Here is a 13,543-nt window from a genome sequence, read left to right on the forward strand (position 1 = left end):
TTCTTTCTAGATAAGGTCTAGTAGATAAAGGTGCATTCAAATGCCAAATCAGCTTTGTTTACATATGCTTATAATAGTTTTTTTTTCCTTTTCTATCAGGCTTCTCTGGAGTCGCTCTGTTGTTGGGTCCTTGCTCGCAGGGCTTCCTGGTCCACGTATTAAGAAGATCACCAATATTCTCTTTGACAGATAATGACATTTAACCGTGTTTATCCAAACGGTATTTCTCTTTCATGTTCCCAAGTTATACCCCGGCGGTAGCTTGGTGACCTGACACATTTTGAGATTTGGACGTCGATTCAAACGGTACGTACCGTTAGAGGCTTTCCTTTAGTAGCTAGCTAGCCTTTTAGCTTTAGCAGTGATGGAGTTTATCCTGAACCAACTCTGTTTACTTTATGATAATGTTAACCCCGGGTGCTGACGACTCCTGTAGTGACTCCTTTATGCCCTCTATTTGTACCAGAAACAAACATTGTTGTTATAATTAGTTAGCTTTGGCTCTGTTGAGTTATAAAGCTAGCATGCTAACGTTAGCTGTGCAGAAATTGTGCATTCACTGGGGAGTTCAGAGTCTCAGGCTGCTTACTGGAAGATCACTGTCTTTAGCTATGGCTCTAACGTAATCTTAACCTTAACTATGGATCACTTGTTTTCATTCTGTTCGTTAAAAAAAATGATACACTGCCAATTTTGGATGATTTGTAGTTCGTGCTCATGTGTGGTACGAATGGACCTACTTTCGACAAAAGCGTTTGCTAATTGATTTAATGTAAAATTTGATGCATGGAGAAAAGTGTGACGCAGATTGGGAAATAGCATGTCATGGGGGGGGGGGGGGGGGTAAGCAATGGGAATTATTTTGAAAATACACTTTTTTTTATCCTTTAGGAATATGTTTTTAAACTCTGCTGAAAGAAATGTTATCCGATAACTAAACCTAGCATGTCGGAACCTGTTTGAGACTTAGGCAGCAAAAACTGGGTTATTTCATCCTCAAATTGTACTGTTCTGTTTCTGCCGTAAGGATACAAAATGTCTTGGTTTGCTGACTTGGCTGGGAAAGCTGAAGACTTCCTGAATAAAGTGGACCAGGGAGCTGCCACTGCCCTGACCAACAGCCAGGAAAGAACATCCTCTTTTTCATCATCCTATGAAAAAGACTCAATTGTTAAACCTGAATATAACACTGCAGGGTACAAGACCCCTGCAGCTGTGAAACATCATGTCTATGCATCCTTTGATGATGCACCCAGCTACGTCTCTGCAGCAGCTAGCAACATTAAGAGGTCCAGTGCTACCCTGCTGGCTGGTACTGCCAACATGGCCAGTATTCCCCCTGGTTCTGGCAGCAGTGCCCCCAACTCTGCCAAGACCTCGTCTAGCTTTGTGAGGCCCAAAAAGAGCGAGCAGGATGTGGACGATGACATGCTCTTTGACTTTCTGAACAGCTCGGACCCTCCAGACAGCAACAGGAGGGATTCAAGAAGAGAACATGTAAAAGTGGCGGTTCCAGTTACTGAGGCCCAAAACCCAACACCTCCTCCCTTCACCGCTCCTCATACCACCTCCTCAGCCCCGTCGACGCCCCCCTCCACCCGGGGTGTGTCCAGGGCCTCAAGCGTGAGCTCACTGTCTGCTCACAGCATCAAAACATCAGAGGAGAACTCCGCTAAAGAACAATGCCATGGTTAGATTAATTAAGACCCTACTACATATTATATTACAGTTCTCATTTTCATCATTTTCAGTCAGTGTTGGAAAAATGTTCCTTATTCATAAAGGAGTAGAAATACCATGGCAGAATATTAGTCTGGTAATAGTTAAATATAACTGTTTGATATCTGTAATACACTAGATCTAAAGTGCTCATTGCTCATGAGTTAAGTAGTTGCTGCGTTTTTTAAACTCCCACTCTATTTTGATACTAATATCAAGATTCTATTTTTTATAAGATATCTAGATATTATTAATGTGATATTAGTACTATATATTATTGCTACACTGTAGATAATAGACGGCTGTACAACACAATTTATTTACTTAAGTTTAGGCCATACATCTGATCTTTATGTGTGTTCTCTCTTCACCCCTACCTGGCCACCACAGACACACCGGAGAGTTCCGACTCAGGCTTGGCTGTCCCTCAAGAGTCCAGCAGGCAGGAGCCTCCTCCTCCACCTCCTCCCACAGAGGAGCCACAGAGCCACATCCTGTCCAGTCTGCGTCTGGAGAACCAGCTGCTGCGCAGTGAGGTGGCCTCCCTCAACCAGGAGATGGCTTCAGTCATCCAGAGGGCAAAAGACTTACAAGATGGTAAGGGATGAGGCAAATCAGTGACAACGGTGGCCTGCATTTCTGTATGTACTAGGGTTGCACGATATTGACAAAATGTGATATTGCGATATCGATATTCATTTCGATATTCTTAAACATATGTAAAATTACAAAAGTTACGGGAAAACGCATCAAAATAGATTCATAACAAATTAAACAAGTTTTCTTACAACACAAGGTTTATTTCAACTGACTGTCATATCAGACTGGTCCAACATGAATAAATAAATAAGGATGTCTACAGAACAGGACATGTTTTACTGGTTGGACAGTATAAAATATATAAATAATGACGATGTCTACAGAACAGGACATGTTTCACTGGTTGGACAGTATAAAATATATAAATAATAACCATGTCTACAGAACAGGACATGTTTCACTGGTTGGACAGTATAAAATATATAAATAATGACGATGTCTACAGAACAGGACATATTTCACTGGTTGGACAGTATAAAATAAATAAACAACCATGTCTACAGAACAGGACATGTTTTACTGGTTGGACAGTATAAAATATATAAATAATAACCATGTCTACAGAACAGGACATGTTTTACTGGTTGGACAGTATAAAATATATAAATAATGACCATGTCTACAGAACAGGACATGTTTTACTGGTTGGACAGTATAAAATATATAAATAATGACCATGTCTACAGAACAGGACATGTTTCACTGGTTGGACAGTATAAAATATATAAATAATGACCATGTCTACAGAACAGGACATGTTTTACTGGTTGGACAGTATAAAATATATAAATAATGACCATGTCTACAGAACAGGACATGTTTCACTGGTTGGACAGTATAAAATATATAAATAATGACCATGTCTACAGAACAGGACATATTTCACTGGTTGGACAGTATAAAATAAATAAACAACCATGTCTACAGAACAGGACATGTTGTACTGGTTGGACAGTATAAAATATATAAAGAGAACAGGACATGTTTGACTGGTGGTACAGTATAAAATATATAAATAAAGAGAACAGGACACAACTTTTCTTTCCCTTCTCTGATTCGTTCCGTTTTGTTGTCTCTATCTATTTCTTCACTCACACTGTCACTCTGTTGAAATATGCACACACGTGGTACGCTCCATAGGGTTTGTCACGTAGTGGCCCCGTGCGCTGACGTGCACTAACGTGCAAGTGGCACGGTAACTGGCCAATGAGACATGATCGCTATAGCGTTTCAAGCTCTAAATCAAACACAACTAAGCCACACAGCCATCGGACGGGACGCGGCGCTCTACAAAACATTGCATACTTATTGCGACACTTTCGATATAATATTGCGATATTGAGTCGATAAATCTTGCACCCCTAGATATAATATTGCGCAACGTGATATTGCGATAACGATATTGAGTTGATATATCTTGCACCCCTAGTATGTACATCTCTCGCTCTGTATTGATTAAGTGGTTTTCTACTCACACAGAATTGAACCAGGCTCGTCTACGCGCAGACAGATGGAACTCGGAGCAGTCTCTGACTGACCGGATGTTACGGGAACACCGGTCGAAGGTTGATGACCTAACAGAAGCCCTCTCTGCCAAAGACGGTCAACTTGCAGTCCTGAAAATTAGACTTGATGAAGCTGATCAGATGCTGACTTCCCGCAGTGCTGCATTAGAGGAGGCGCAGAAGGAACGGTCAAGGTGCTCTTTTGTAACCACTTTTTTTTAAAATAAAGATCAGATTTAGCTTTTTATGAATTGGTTCAGATATTAATTTCCTTGTCTTTTTTATTTTATTTTTTTTTTTAGAATTATGCAAGACCACACAGAAGGGAGCAGCATGCAGGGCCAAGCTCTTGAAACGATACAGCAGAGGCTGCGCGAGGCTGAACTGGCCCTCAGGAGGGAACAGGACAACTACCGGCAGATGCAGGTGCACAGGATGCCGTTCATCTTCCTTTAGATGTAACAGTTAACTGACTGGACACATGGAAATGATTAGACTTCTTAACTCTGTGTTCTTGTGTAGAGTGAGTATGCCGGCCGTCTGTCCAAAGTGGAGGCTGAGAGACAGACCCTCGCAGAGACGGTGACTGCAGCCGAACGGCGAGCTGCAGAGGAGAGGATCAGGGTCGAGGACCTCCAACCGCAACTTAAAAGTGCCAAAGCTGCAGCTGAGGCTGCCAAACAGGAGTTACAAGACTACAAGCACAAAGCTTCACGCATCCTACAAGTGAGACTCGCTGTCTTTTTCATACAGTGTCAGCATTTATTTAAACTGTTCCAGACAGTCATTGTTTTCAAACCGTTTTTTTTTTTTTTTACAGATTTAGAACTTTTTTAGGATTGTGTTTTTTTTCCTGTAAGCTTTAATTGTTTTTGATAATATTTTAAATGGTCTTGTAGTCCAAAGAGAAGTTGATCAGCAGTCTGAAGGAAGGATCTGGTCTGGACACTCTGGACGGCAGCGGGGCCATGGCTCTGGAGCTGGAGGACCTGCGTCACGAGAAGGAACTGCAGAGGGAGGACATCCAGAAACTACAAGGACAAGTGCACACACTTCGCATAGAAATACAGGTGAGATGCTTTAAATGGCGGACAATACGGGGTAAAGGGGAAAGTGTAAATTCAAAGTAATGTGATAATGTAACGATCCCTCTGTGGTTGATGGCTGCACTGGGAGGTTTGTAAATGTATCGGTCGCTAGGATGTGAGGCGCTGGATAGCTTATTGTTTGTACACGGCTGCAATATTTAACATGCAGTTGAAATGTTCTTTCAGCTGGAAAAGTGAGTCATGTTTTTCTCTCACAGGATTTGGAGAATCAGGCACTGACAGAGGCAGAAAGCTGGAGGGAGCAGCAGCTGCAGTTAGAGGAGCAACAGGCCTTACAGAACAGAGCTAAGCAGGAGGCGGAGGCTGAGGTCGAGCGATACAAACAGGTAAGGGGAGAGCGATGCGTTCTTAAAATGGCAGCTTAAGAAAATTACAAATTATCACAGATATTTTTCTTAAATTACATTCATAGATTTTACATGTCTGATCAAGTTCCTAATATTTGTATTGTAGGAGCTGCAGTACCTAGAGGAAGAGCAGCATCGAGCCAAAACCACTCTGCAGAGCAGAATCAAGGACAGAGAAGATGAAATCCAAAAACTCAGGAACCAGGTCAGTCATTTAATAGTTTTACAGTGCGAGTAAATAACAGAGCCCTCTTCCTGGGTCAGGGCTTGGCCAACATCTGGTTTATGACAGACAGACAGACAGACAGACAGACAGACAGACAGAAGCATGCAATTTGACAAACAATATTGATGATGTACTTGCAGTTGACCAACAAGACTCTCAGCAGCAGCAGCCAAACAGAGCTGGAGAATCGTCTCCACCAGCTGACAGAGACGCTGATCCAGAAGCAGACGATGCTGGAGGCTCTGGGCACAGAAAAAAGCTCCCTGGTCTTTCAGCTGGAGCGTCTGGAACAGCAGCTGAAGAACACTCAGGGAGGACAAAGTGGAGGGCCGGCCATCAACATGAGCGGTCTGGAGGGACCAGGTAGGAAAAGCTTTGACAGATACGTGTTTCATGTTTTAAAACCACGGGGGATTGTTAAGAGGTAGTGATATGGATTTATTTTTTATTTATTTTCAATACTAACTTGATATTTAGATTTTCAATGCTTCTATGAGACCACAGCAAACAAGAAACACCATAAAACAAAATGGTTGGAGATGACATTTCAACATTTGATTTTTTTTTTTTTAAATCACTTAATGAATGGTGTCTAATTAGGTTTAATAGTTCATCAGATTTCATTCTTCTTTCCACTGGCAACGTCCTTACTCATGATGTCATTTTCTGTGTGTTGTGTTTTCAGTGACACGACAAAGAAACGCACCAGTTCTTTTCAGTGATCAGGACAGTCCAGGAGTGTATGGCAAAGTACGCAAGGCAGCCAGCACCATTGATCGTTTCAGGTAACATTACACAGGTTTATTTTTTTAATTTTTTTTTTGTCCTCACCATTACTGTTCTATAATTACACCATTTCCTGTGTGAGATATGATCCCCAGAGATAAAATGAATATGTTGTCATTTCAGCATTAGACTGGGTATCTTCTTGAGGCGCTACCCTATGGCCAGAGTTTTCGTTATCCTGTACATAGTGAGTATTTGAAAAATACTATGTATGTAATTTTTCTGTCTTGATAGACTGTGGTTAATCCAAATAATGAACAATATTTCAACTTCTTTTCATAGGCGCTGCTGCACCTGTGGGTCATGATTGTTCTCCTGACTTACACACCAGAAATGCACCGTGATCATCCTGATGGAAGATAGAAGGCTTGAATTTTAGAGTCAACTCATGGCCTTCAATGTAAGAATGGTACAAGCTGCTGGAATATGGACTCTGGGTCCTGACTCTCCCTGTTTTGCACAGAAATGCTATGAATTAAAGACATTTCCTCTGCTTTATTTTTTACAACTGAAGATTGATAACTGACTGGCTGCATTGAGTTTTAAAATAATGTGATGAGAGTGTTCTATTGTAATGGTGGTCTGCTGAAAGGACATTAAATCAAACATGATCTCACATTTGTTCTTCTCATCATCTGCTTTTAGATATCTGGTCTCTTGAGAGATTGTATTTAACACTATGTAAAAAAAAAAAGAAGTATCTTTTAATAAAGAGTTCGAAGAAACAACACAGCCTGACAATTTTCTAATACATTATCTGAGCCTCAAAAAAACCATGGGGAACTTTAAAGGTAAAGTACGTTTACTGATGAGATGTACAACTCAACATGTAAAAACAGTTGTATAAAGTATTTTGTGGCTCTGGAGAAGCTATGTTGACTCCGAGTAAAAACACTGCTCAATAACCTGGGGTTCTCAACGTGGATTTGGAGACTACTACTATTCAGTCTGTGAAGTTTGAAAGATGTGGCCATAGACCTTTTTCACAGCAGACATTTTGACTTGTTCATAGCAGGAAAAGCACAGGTGTATTCAAAACCATTAATGATGCCTGCTTTCCACTTAGGAGAGGCCCTGGTATTGTGCATGCTGACTCACTGAAATAGCTTACTGGGACACTTGATGGAATTGAGCCATCGTTAAGGTTATCAATTTCCTACTATGACAAGTCAAAATGACTGCTGTGAAAAAAGGTCCATTAATCTGCTGGATTTGAGGGCCTAAACCTAAACTAACAAAAAGATTGGTTGGATTATGGGTAGATGAACCCTGACAGCTACCTCAACTTCCACTCTGTGTTGCCGCCGTTCTCGGGCAACGACAACAAAGTTCGGGCTAGCAGGCTACCCGCTGAAAATGTCAAGTTTTTAAGAAAAATTGGTTCGTGCAATAAGGCAGGCCTGCTCAGTTCTTTCGGGGAATGATTTTAAAGATTTACAAGAATATTTTCGCCATTTTCTATCTAACTGACGTTATGGGACCGTTGGCGGGACTTCTGTAATATTAGACGGAATACACCGTGATACATTGGTAAGAGCACATTTTAACGTTAACGTTTAACCATGTATCCAGTTGATTTAAATAGCTTACGTTACTGAATTGTGTGAGCAGTTAACTCCATTTAAAATTTAATTTATTGATTTATTGCTCAGCCCAAACTATTGTTAAAGCTAAGCAAAGGCTTCGGTTTTTGGCTAACTGCGCATTAATACAGTAACGTGAGCTAATGGTAGGTTAGTTAGAAATGAATATTTTCTTATGAAAAGCTGCAGAATGAAGTTTTGGGTCTATTTTTATTAACATCCATCTTAACTGTTTACAACCTGGGAAGTAACGTTATAAGCACCTAATTCCACCTTTGCATTGTAACTGTACTAATTGTGTCTTATGCTAGTGCAAAATCACATTTGATCACACAGCTTATTTGTCATTTGCTTGTAACTACAATATTCTTTAGAGTTATAGACACATCTTTGTTGGAACAGAGCTCAAAACTTAAACACTTTTGTACTAAACTGCAATACAGCAATAATACTACACAATACTCCAGTACCGCAAGAAATATATTTAAAATATCTTCAAAAATATTTTTTTTTGTGGCTATCATGGTGACCATCGTTCCCAAAACTCCCAGCGCACAGCTTGAGGACCCGAGAAAAGCCCTTCTGGAGGCCCAAAAACAAAACGAAATGCTGGCCTGGTGGAGGAGAACGGGAAAATCTTGAAGGCTCTACAGTCAGAAAGAACAATAAGGAAAAACTTACAGAAGGACAGGAAACTCAAGGAGCGAGAGAAAGATGAAGAGATCCGCCTTCTTAAGGAAAGTTTGACCAAAGAAAAAAATCTCAGTCAGTCAAACGCCACTGGAGTTCAGAGCTCAACTGGTTAGATCATCCATTAAAGAGGAGAACAAGAGAATGAGACAGGCCTGGCAGGAGGAGGGCAATCATATCAAACTGAAAAACAAGGATTTGATGGAGTTAGTAAAAGGGTGCATTGTAAAAAGAGGAGCAGGTAGTCGTCGAGCTCAGAACTGTGCAAGAGGCCTTTGACAGTGAGTTAAGCCGGGTCGTTCTGGAAAAGGACGATCTGATCAACAAGATACTTACTGAAAAGAAGGCGCTTGAAACAGAGACATTGGAGTGTGTGGCCAAGCTACAAAAGAAAGAAAGTGAGATCATCCAGAGCGAGGCAGAGTGGCAAACCGAACAGGCGGCTCTGGAAGATCAGGTGAGGTGTGAGATGGCTGCAAAGGAGGAGATCTCCGAGAGAGCGCAGGAGCTGCAAAGAAAGAGTAGAGAGATGGAGGACGGGTGGCACAACCGAGAGGCCCAAATGGATAAAGAAATGAAGATCCTCACACAGCACAACACCGACCTCAGCCTCAGCCTCCAGGAGCTGCAGGAAAAAAGCAGAGATGGAGGATGAGTGGCACATCAAGGTGGCTCAAAGGGAAGAAGAAATAGAGATCCTCACACAACACAACACTGACCTCTAGGTTCTTCAAGTCAGCCTCCAGGAGCTCACCCAGAAAACTGACAAGGAGAAGGCGAAGCTGAAAAGAAGGCAGAGAAGGAGGAATTAAAAAGACAGAAGAAAGAAAAGGAGGAGATGGAGAAAAGAGACAAGAAAGAGAGGAAGGAGGAATCAAAGAGAGAGATGAAGGAGAAAAAGGAAAATGAGAAGAGAGAGAAGGAGGAATTGAAAAGACTGAAAAAAGAAAATGAGTCGGGGAAAAAAGGATGAGAGGAGAGAGAAGTAACATCCTTTCTTTCCTCCTCCCCTTCTCGTCTTCACTCCTATTCCCCCAGCCCCTTTCCCCACCTTCTACCCTCTACCGCCAGACTTTACTCTTCTAAAATCAGGGCTAAAGTCTTGTGTGAACTGGGCATTATCTTCTCCCATCTATCTCCCATCCATCCTCTCTCCCTCCTCTTCTGAGGCAACATGGCAGCTCAGTGATTGGGACTGCAGCCTCACAAAAAGGAGAAGCAAGCATGGTCATACTCCAGGTGATCTGGTTTATTGCCATACTCCAAAGACTTGCAGGTTTAACTAAAGAAGTGTAGGGTTACTCCGGGTGATCTGGTTTTCCTGACACAACAGAAAAATGATTGAAATAAAACAAAAACAAAATTGGAAAAAAAAATCCCTTATCTGTTTTTAAACTAACACAATCATCTTGAAAACTTGACAGCAATATATATATATATATATATATATATATATATATATATATAATCAGGGGAGCCCTGGTAGCTAAACAGCAGCTTTAAAGATGTTTTTAAAATTTCAAACTACCATACATTGGATCAAAAATAAAATGGCTTAATTTTTAAAAATACTACATTAAAAAAGCTGACTATCAGTTTCTCTCAAAGAGAACAACACACATATCAGAAAAGTCATCCATTTTGCTAAATTGGAATTACAAGGATATATTATGAAGAATGTCAAAGTAAACATTGTTAATATTTGTAGGGAGTCAACCAACCTTTTTTTTTTTTCAACATACAACAACATACTGTGTTTGACCCATTCATCCATCACCTGTAGCAACACTAATATGTTGCCTATACCTTCAAGTAGGGAAAGGATAATAGAGGAAAGATTCACACATATACAGTATACTCACTCCAGGTCTAATTATATATATTATTATTTATTTTTTTTAAAACACACACACTGTGAATATAACGTTTAGGTTCAATGTAGTTTATGTATTAAAAAATGTTTCCCAAAAAGTGAAATTCACACACACACACACACACACACACACAGACGAATATATGCTAGCACTGTAAAAGGAAAAAAAAAATACAAATAACTTGGATTATATGCTTTTTATTAACTTTTTGACATTAACATTACAAAGTATTTATAGTGATAGCATTCATAATCTTAAAATATATAAATGCAAATTTTAGATACGTTTACTGTTTTGAAAGATTTTCTTTAACGTAGCTGGTTCTTGAACGCACTTTGATTTTGTTGGTCCTCCAGTATCCCACAATGCACCGTTTCCGTGTCCACGTCAAACCTGACAGCCATCGCCGCAGCTGAGCTGATGTCGGCTGCAGTTGAGGTGGCACTTTCTGGGCGCTGTGTTTACACCCGCTTAAAAAGCTGCTGAGATCCCACTCACACTCAGCCGTAGACGACACACACCTCAACATCAGGGCCGTAATCTAAGGTAGTGGCTGTTTGACTGTGATATAACGACGCTTAGCATAGCCTAGCTTGTCTCGACAAAATTCCTTTAGGCAAACGACCAGCTGTTATTAGCCGGGGTCTTTGCTAAATGAGCGTCTGTCAGCGTGAAAAGCGACTTTGTTTCGGAAGATTAAAGTGGATTTTGAAGTTAAAGTCGTCTTTGTGGTGTAGAGCTTACAATTGAGCTTGATGACCGAGTTTACCGTTTCACCTCGGGAGTCAAAGCTAGGCTAGCCCCCCCCCAGTCCTCTTCGGCCCTGCTTTGTTTTTGTTTGGTTTGTAGCCCTCCTCGAGATGTCATCGTGGCTGGGTGGAATCGGCTCCGGCCTCGGTCAGTCTCTGGGCCAGGTCGGTGGTAGCCTGTCCTCTTTCACCGGGCAGATATCAAACTTTACCAAAGACATGTTACTGGAAGGGGTGGAAGAAGTAGGAGGTAAGTCTGGTTCATGTTTTTTTCTTTATCTCTTTGGTAGCCACATGATCACAAGTTGTTGCATTGCACCGCTGTAGTAGAGAGCATACTTTTTTCTTTCCCATGTATTTTGTACACATTTGAAATCACTGCTTAATACTTCCAGTGTACCGACATTAAAAAAAACACCCACTACGAGTTCCTTGGTCTTAACAACTTACTGGTCCTTTAGGAAGATTGTAAAAATATCTCAGCTGTCTTGGGAGGCAGCAACCGAGAAAAAAATCAAGCCTTTACATTGAGTCAGTAAAAGATATCTTACAAGAAAACTGCCATTAACTGAAAAAATATCATAGAGAACTATTGCTTGCATTAATAAAAAAGTATCCAGTAACTGGAAAACTACCAACATTTTTTAGCTGATTAACTAAGTTTTTTTCTACGAGGTAGAACATCTAGAAACATGTTTACATTGGCTGTTCGGTATTTCGTTGTATCAATTAGGCCCCTGAATTAAGTAGGCCCTGAAATATAAAGATGTTGGTCTTTAGGAACACTGTAACATACTCAGCTGTCATAATTGAAAGCAAATGTCCGCTAAGAAGAGATAGAATGCAAGCCCATTACACTGACCAGTGAAAGATGACCTATAACATCTAAATTATGTAATAAGTAGACAGTGCTAGAAATAATATATAAGGCATACACTCAGTTGCCAGTTTATAGGAGCAACCTGCTAAAACTAACAGGTCAGTAAGTCTAACGCACAATAATATAACAGTCCTGTAATAAATTCAACCTTTTTGAAGGTTCTAATGTTCAGTTTTTGTTGAAATTGTTTTAGAGATGTGTTCAATGTAGTGGTTATATTAAGGGATGTTTCTAATATTTTGCAAGTATAGCCTTCTCACAAAAACTGAATATTGTATCTTTTGTGAGTTATTTGGCAACTGAGTGTAGGCTATATATACGGTATGTTTTATGCCACCGGTGACTAATTAGAGTTATCGGTGTCTGTTTAAAAAAAAAATAGATCTAGGTCATTTACTGTCGAATAAATTACCAACATTTCTCAATTCTAAACTAATTGCAATGATGTTGTAATCAAATTGATAAAACATGAACTGTTAGAAGTAGGGCTGGGCAATATATCGATATTATATCGACATATGAGGTTAGATATCGTCTTAAATTTTGGGTATCGTAATATCCTGATGTGACACAACACACAAGTGTTGTCTTTTCCTGGTTTTAAAGGCTGCATTACAGTAGAGTGATGTCATTTTCTGAACACACCAGACTGTTCCAGCTGTTCCACTATTTGCCTTTACCCACATAGTTATTATATCAACATAACTGATGATTATTTATCAAAAAAATCTCATTGTGTGCATATTTTGTGAAAGCACAAATTGTCAACCCTACAATATCGCCGCAATATCGATATCGAGGTATTTGGTTAAAAATATCGAGGTATTTGATTTTCTCCATATCGCCCAGCTCTAGTTAGACTTACGACTAACAGTGTACATGTCCCAGTCTGAGAAAAATGTGCAACGGACTCAATTAAGGTGGAAAAAAAACTAACTTTACGTAGCTAAATGGTGATGCACTGAATGTATAACAATGTATTATAATGTACACTGCTGCTTTGTTTGTCTGGTGATTTAAAGATATTGTTGTTCTCATGTGGATGAGCGGATATACATGTAAACATTACAACACCCAGAACTCCCTTTTCTAAAGCTGCTCTGTTGACACTGAATGAGAGCTGGAGTACTTGCATGACAACAATGTTTGTTTGAATTTTGCATCCTGTTTCATTAGCAGTGAACTAGAATAGTACCTCTTTGACTGGGAATCACACCTTCAGCATTTTATAACTGCCCACAGATTTGAATGTCAGCATTTAAATCTGAGTGCCTCTTAGTTTTCTTTCTTTCTGTAGCTTTTAGCTATTGAATCGTTGAGACTGCCAAGGTGACATACAGTGTACAGCTTAATTACAGCGTGTAGTGCTTTTTTTTTTTTTTTTTTTTTTTTTTTTTTTACACCATTTTGCATTGCATTGCATTTTGGTGCGAGTCTACTGTACCCTGCCGATGTGTAGATAGGACGGCCGGATT

The 13,543-nt window shown here is 40.1% G+C and overlaps 2 protein-coding genes across 3 annotated transcripts in view; both read left to right on the top strand.

The window, feature by feature from the left end:
- Window positions 1-96: 96 nt before the first annotated feature.
- golga5 (golgin A5) lies at window positions 97-7,011 on the top strand. 2 transcript variants are annotated; one of them, XM_031309858.2, is made up of 13 exons: window positions 97-306; window positions 1,028-1,690; window positions 2,110-2,316; window positions 3,799-4,018; window positions 4,127-4,250; window positions 4,347-4,550; window positions 4,724-4,894; window positions 5,131-5,259; window positions 5,387-5,485; window positions 5,647-5,869; window positions 6,192-6,291; window positions 6,416-6,479; window positions 6,575-7,011. In XM_031309858.2, the coding sequence occupies exons 2-13, from the start codon at window positions 1,036-1,038 to the stop codon at window positions 6,653-6,655; spliced, it is 2,277 nt and encodes a 758-aa protein (XP_031165718.1). In that variant the 5' UTR covers window positions 97-306; window positions 1,028-1,035; the 3' UTR covers window positions 6,656-7,011. The 2 variants fall into 2 exon arrangements, with proteins under 2 accessions (XP_031165718.1, XP_031165719.1); XM_031309859.2 differs by having other exon boundaries at window positions 6,195-6,291.
- A 3,798-nt stretch (window positions 7,012-10,809) lies between these two features.
- Window positions 10,810-13,543, top strand: part of trip11 (thyroid hormone receptor interactor 11) — a 28,925-nt gene continuing 26,191 nt past the window's right edge. The window contains exons 1-2 of the mRNA XM_031309829.2: window positions 10,810-10,985; window positions 11,289-11,438. Coding sequence (XP_031165689.1) covers window positions 11,300-11,438 — 139 coding nt within the window. The 5' untranslated portion in view covers window positions 10,810-10,985; window positions 11,289-11,299. The remainder of the gene's footprint in view (window positions 10,986-11,288; window positions 11,439-13,543) is intronic.

The sequence above is a fragment of the Sander lucioperca genome, chromosome 18 (assembly GCF_008315115.2).
Source record: "Sander lucioperca isolate FBNREF2018 chromosome 18, SLUC_FBN_1.2, whole genome shotgun sequence".
Taxonomy (NCBI): Eukaryota; Metazoa; Chordata; class Actinopteri; order Perciformes; family Percidae; genus Sander; species Sander lucioperca.

Excerpts from the sequence above, each read along its gene's own strand:
- golga5 (XM_031309858.2), top strand. The coding sequence starts at position 1,036 with ATGTCTTGGTTTGCTGACTTGGCTGGGAAAGCTGAAGACTTCCTGAAT. Across the intron at positions 1,691-2,109 it reads CGCTAAAGAACAATGCCATG|ACACACCGGAGAGTTCCGAC; the intron begins GTTAGATTAATT and ends TGGCCACCACAG. Across the intron at positions 6,292-6,415 it reads AGCACCATTGATCGTTTCAG|CATTAGACTGGGTATCTTCT; the intron begins GTAACATTACAC and ends TTGTCATTTCAG.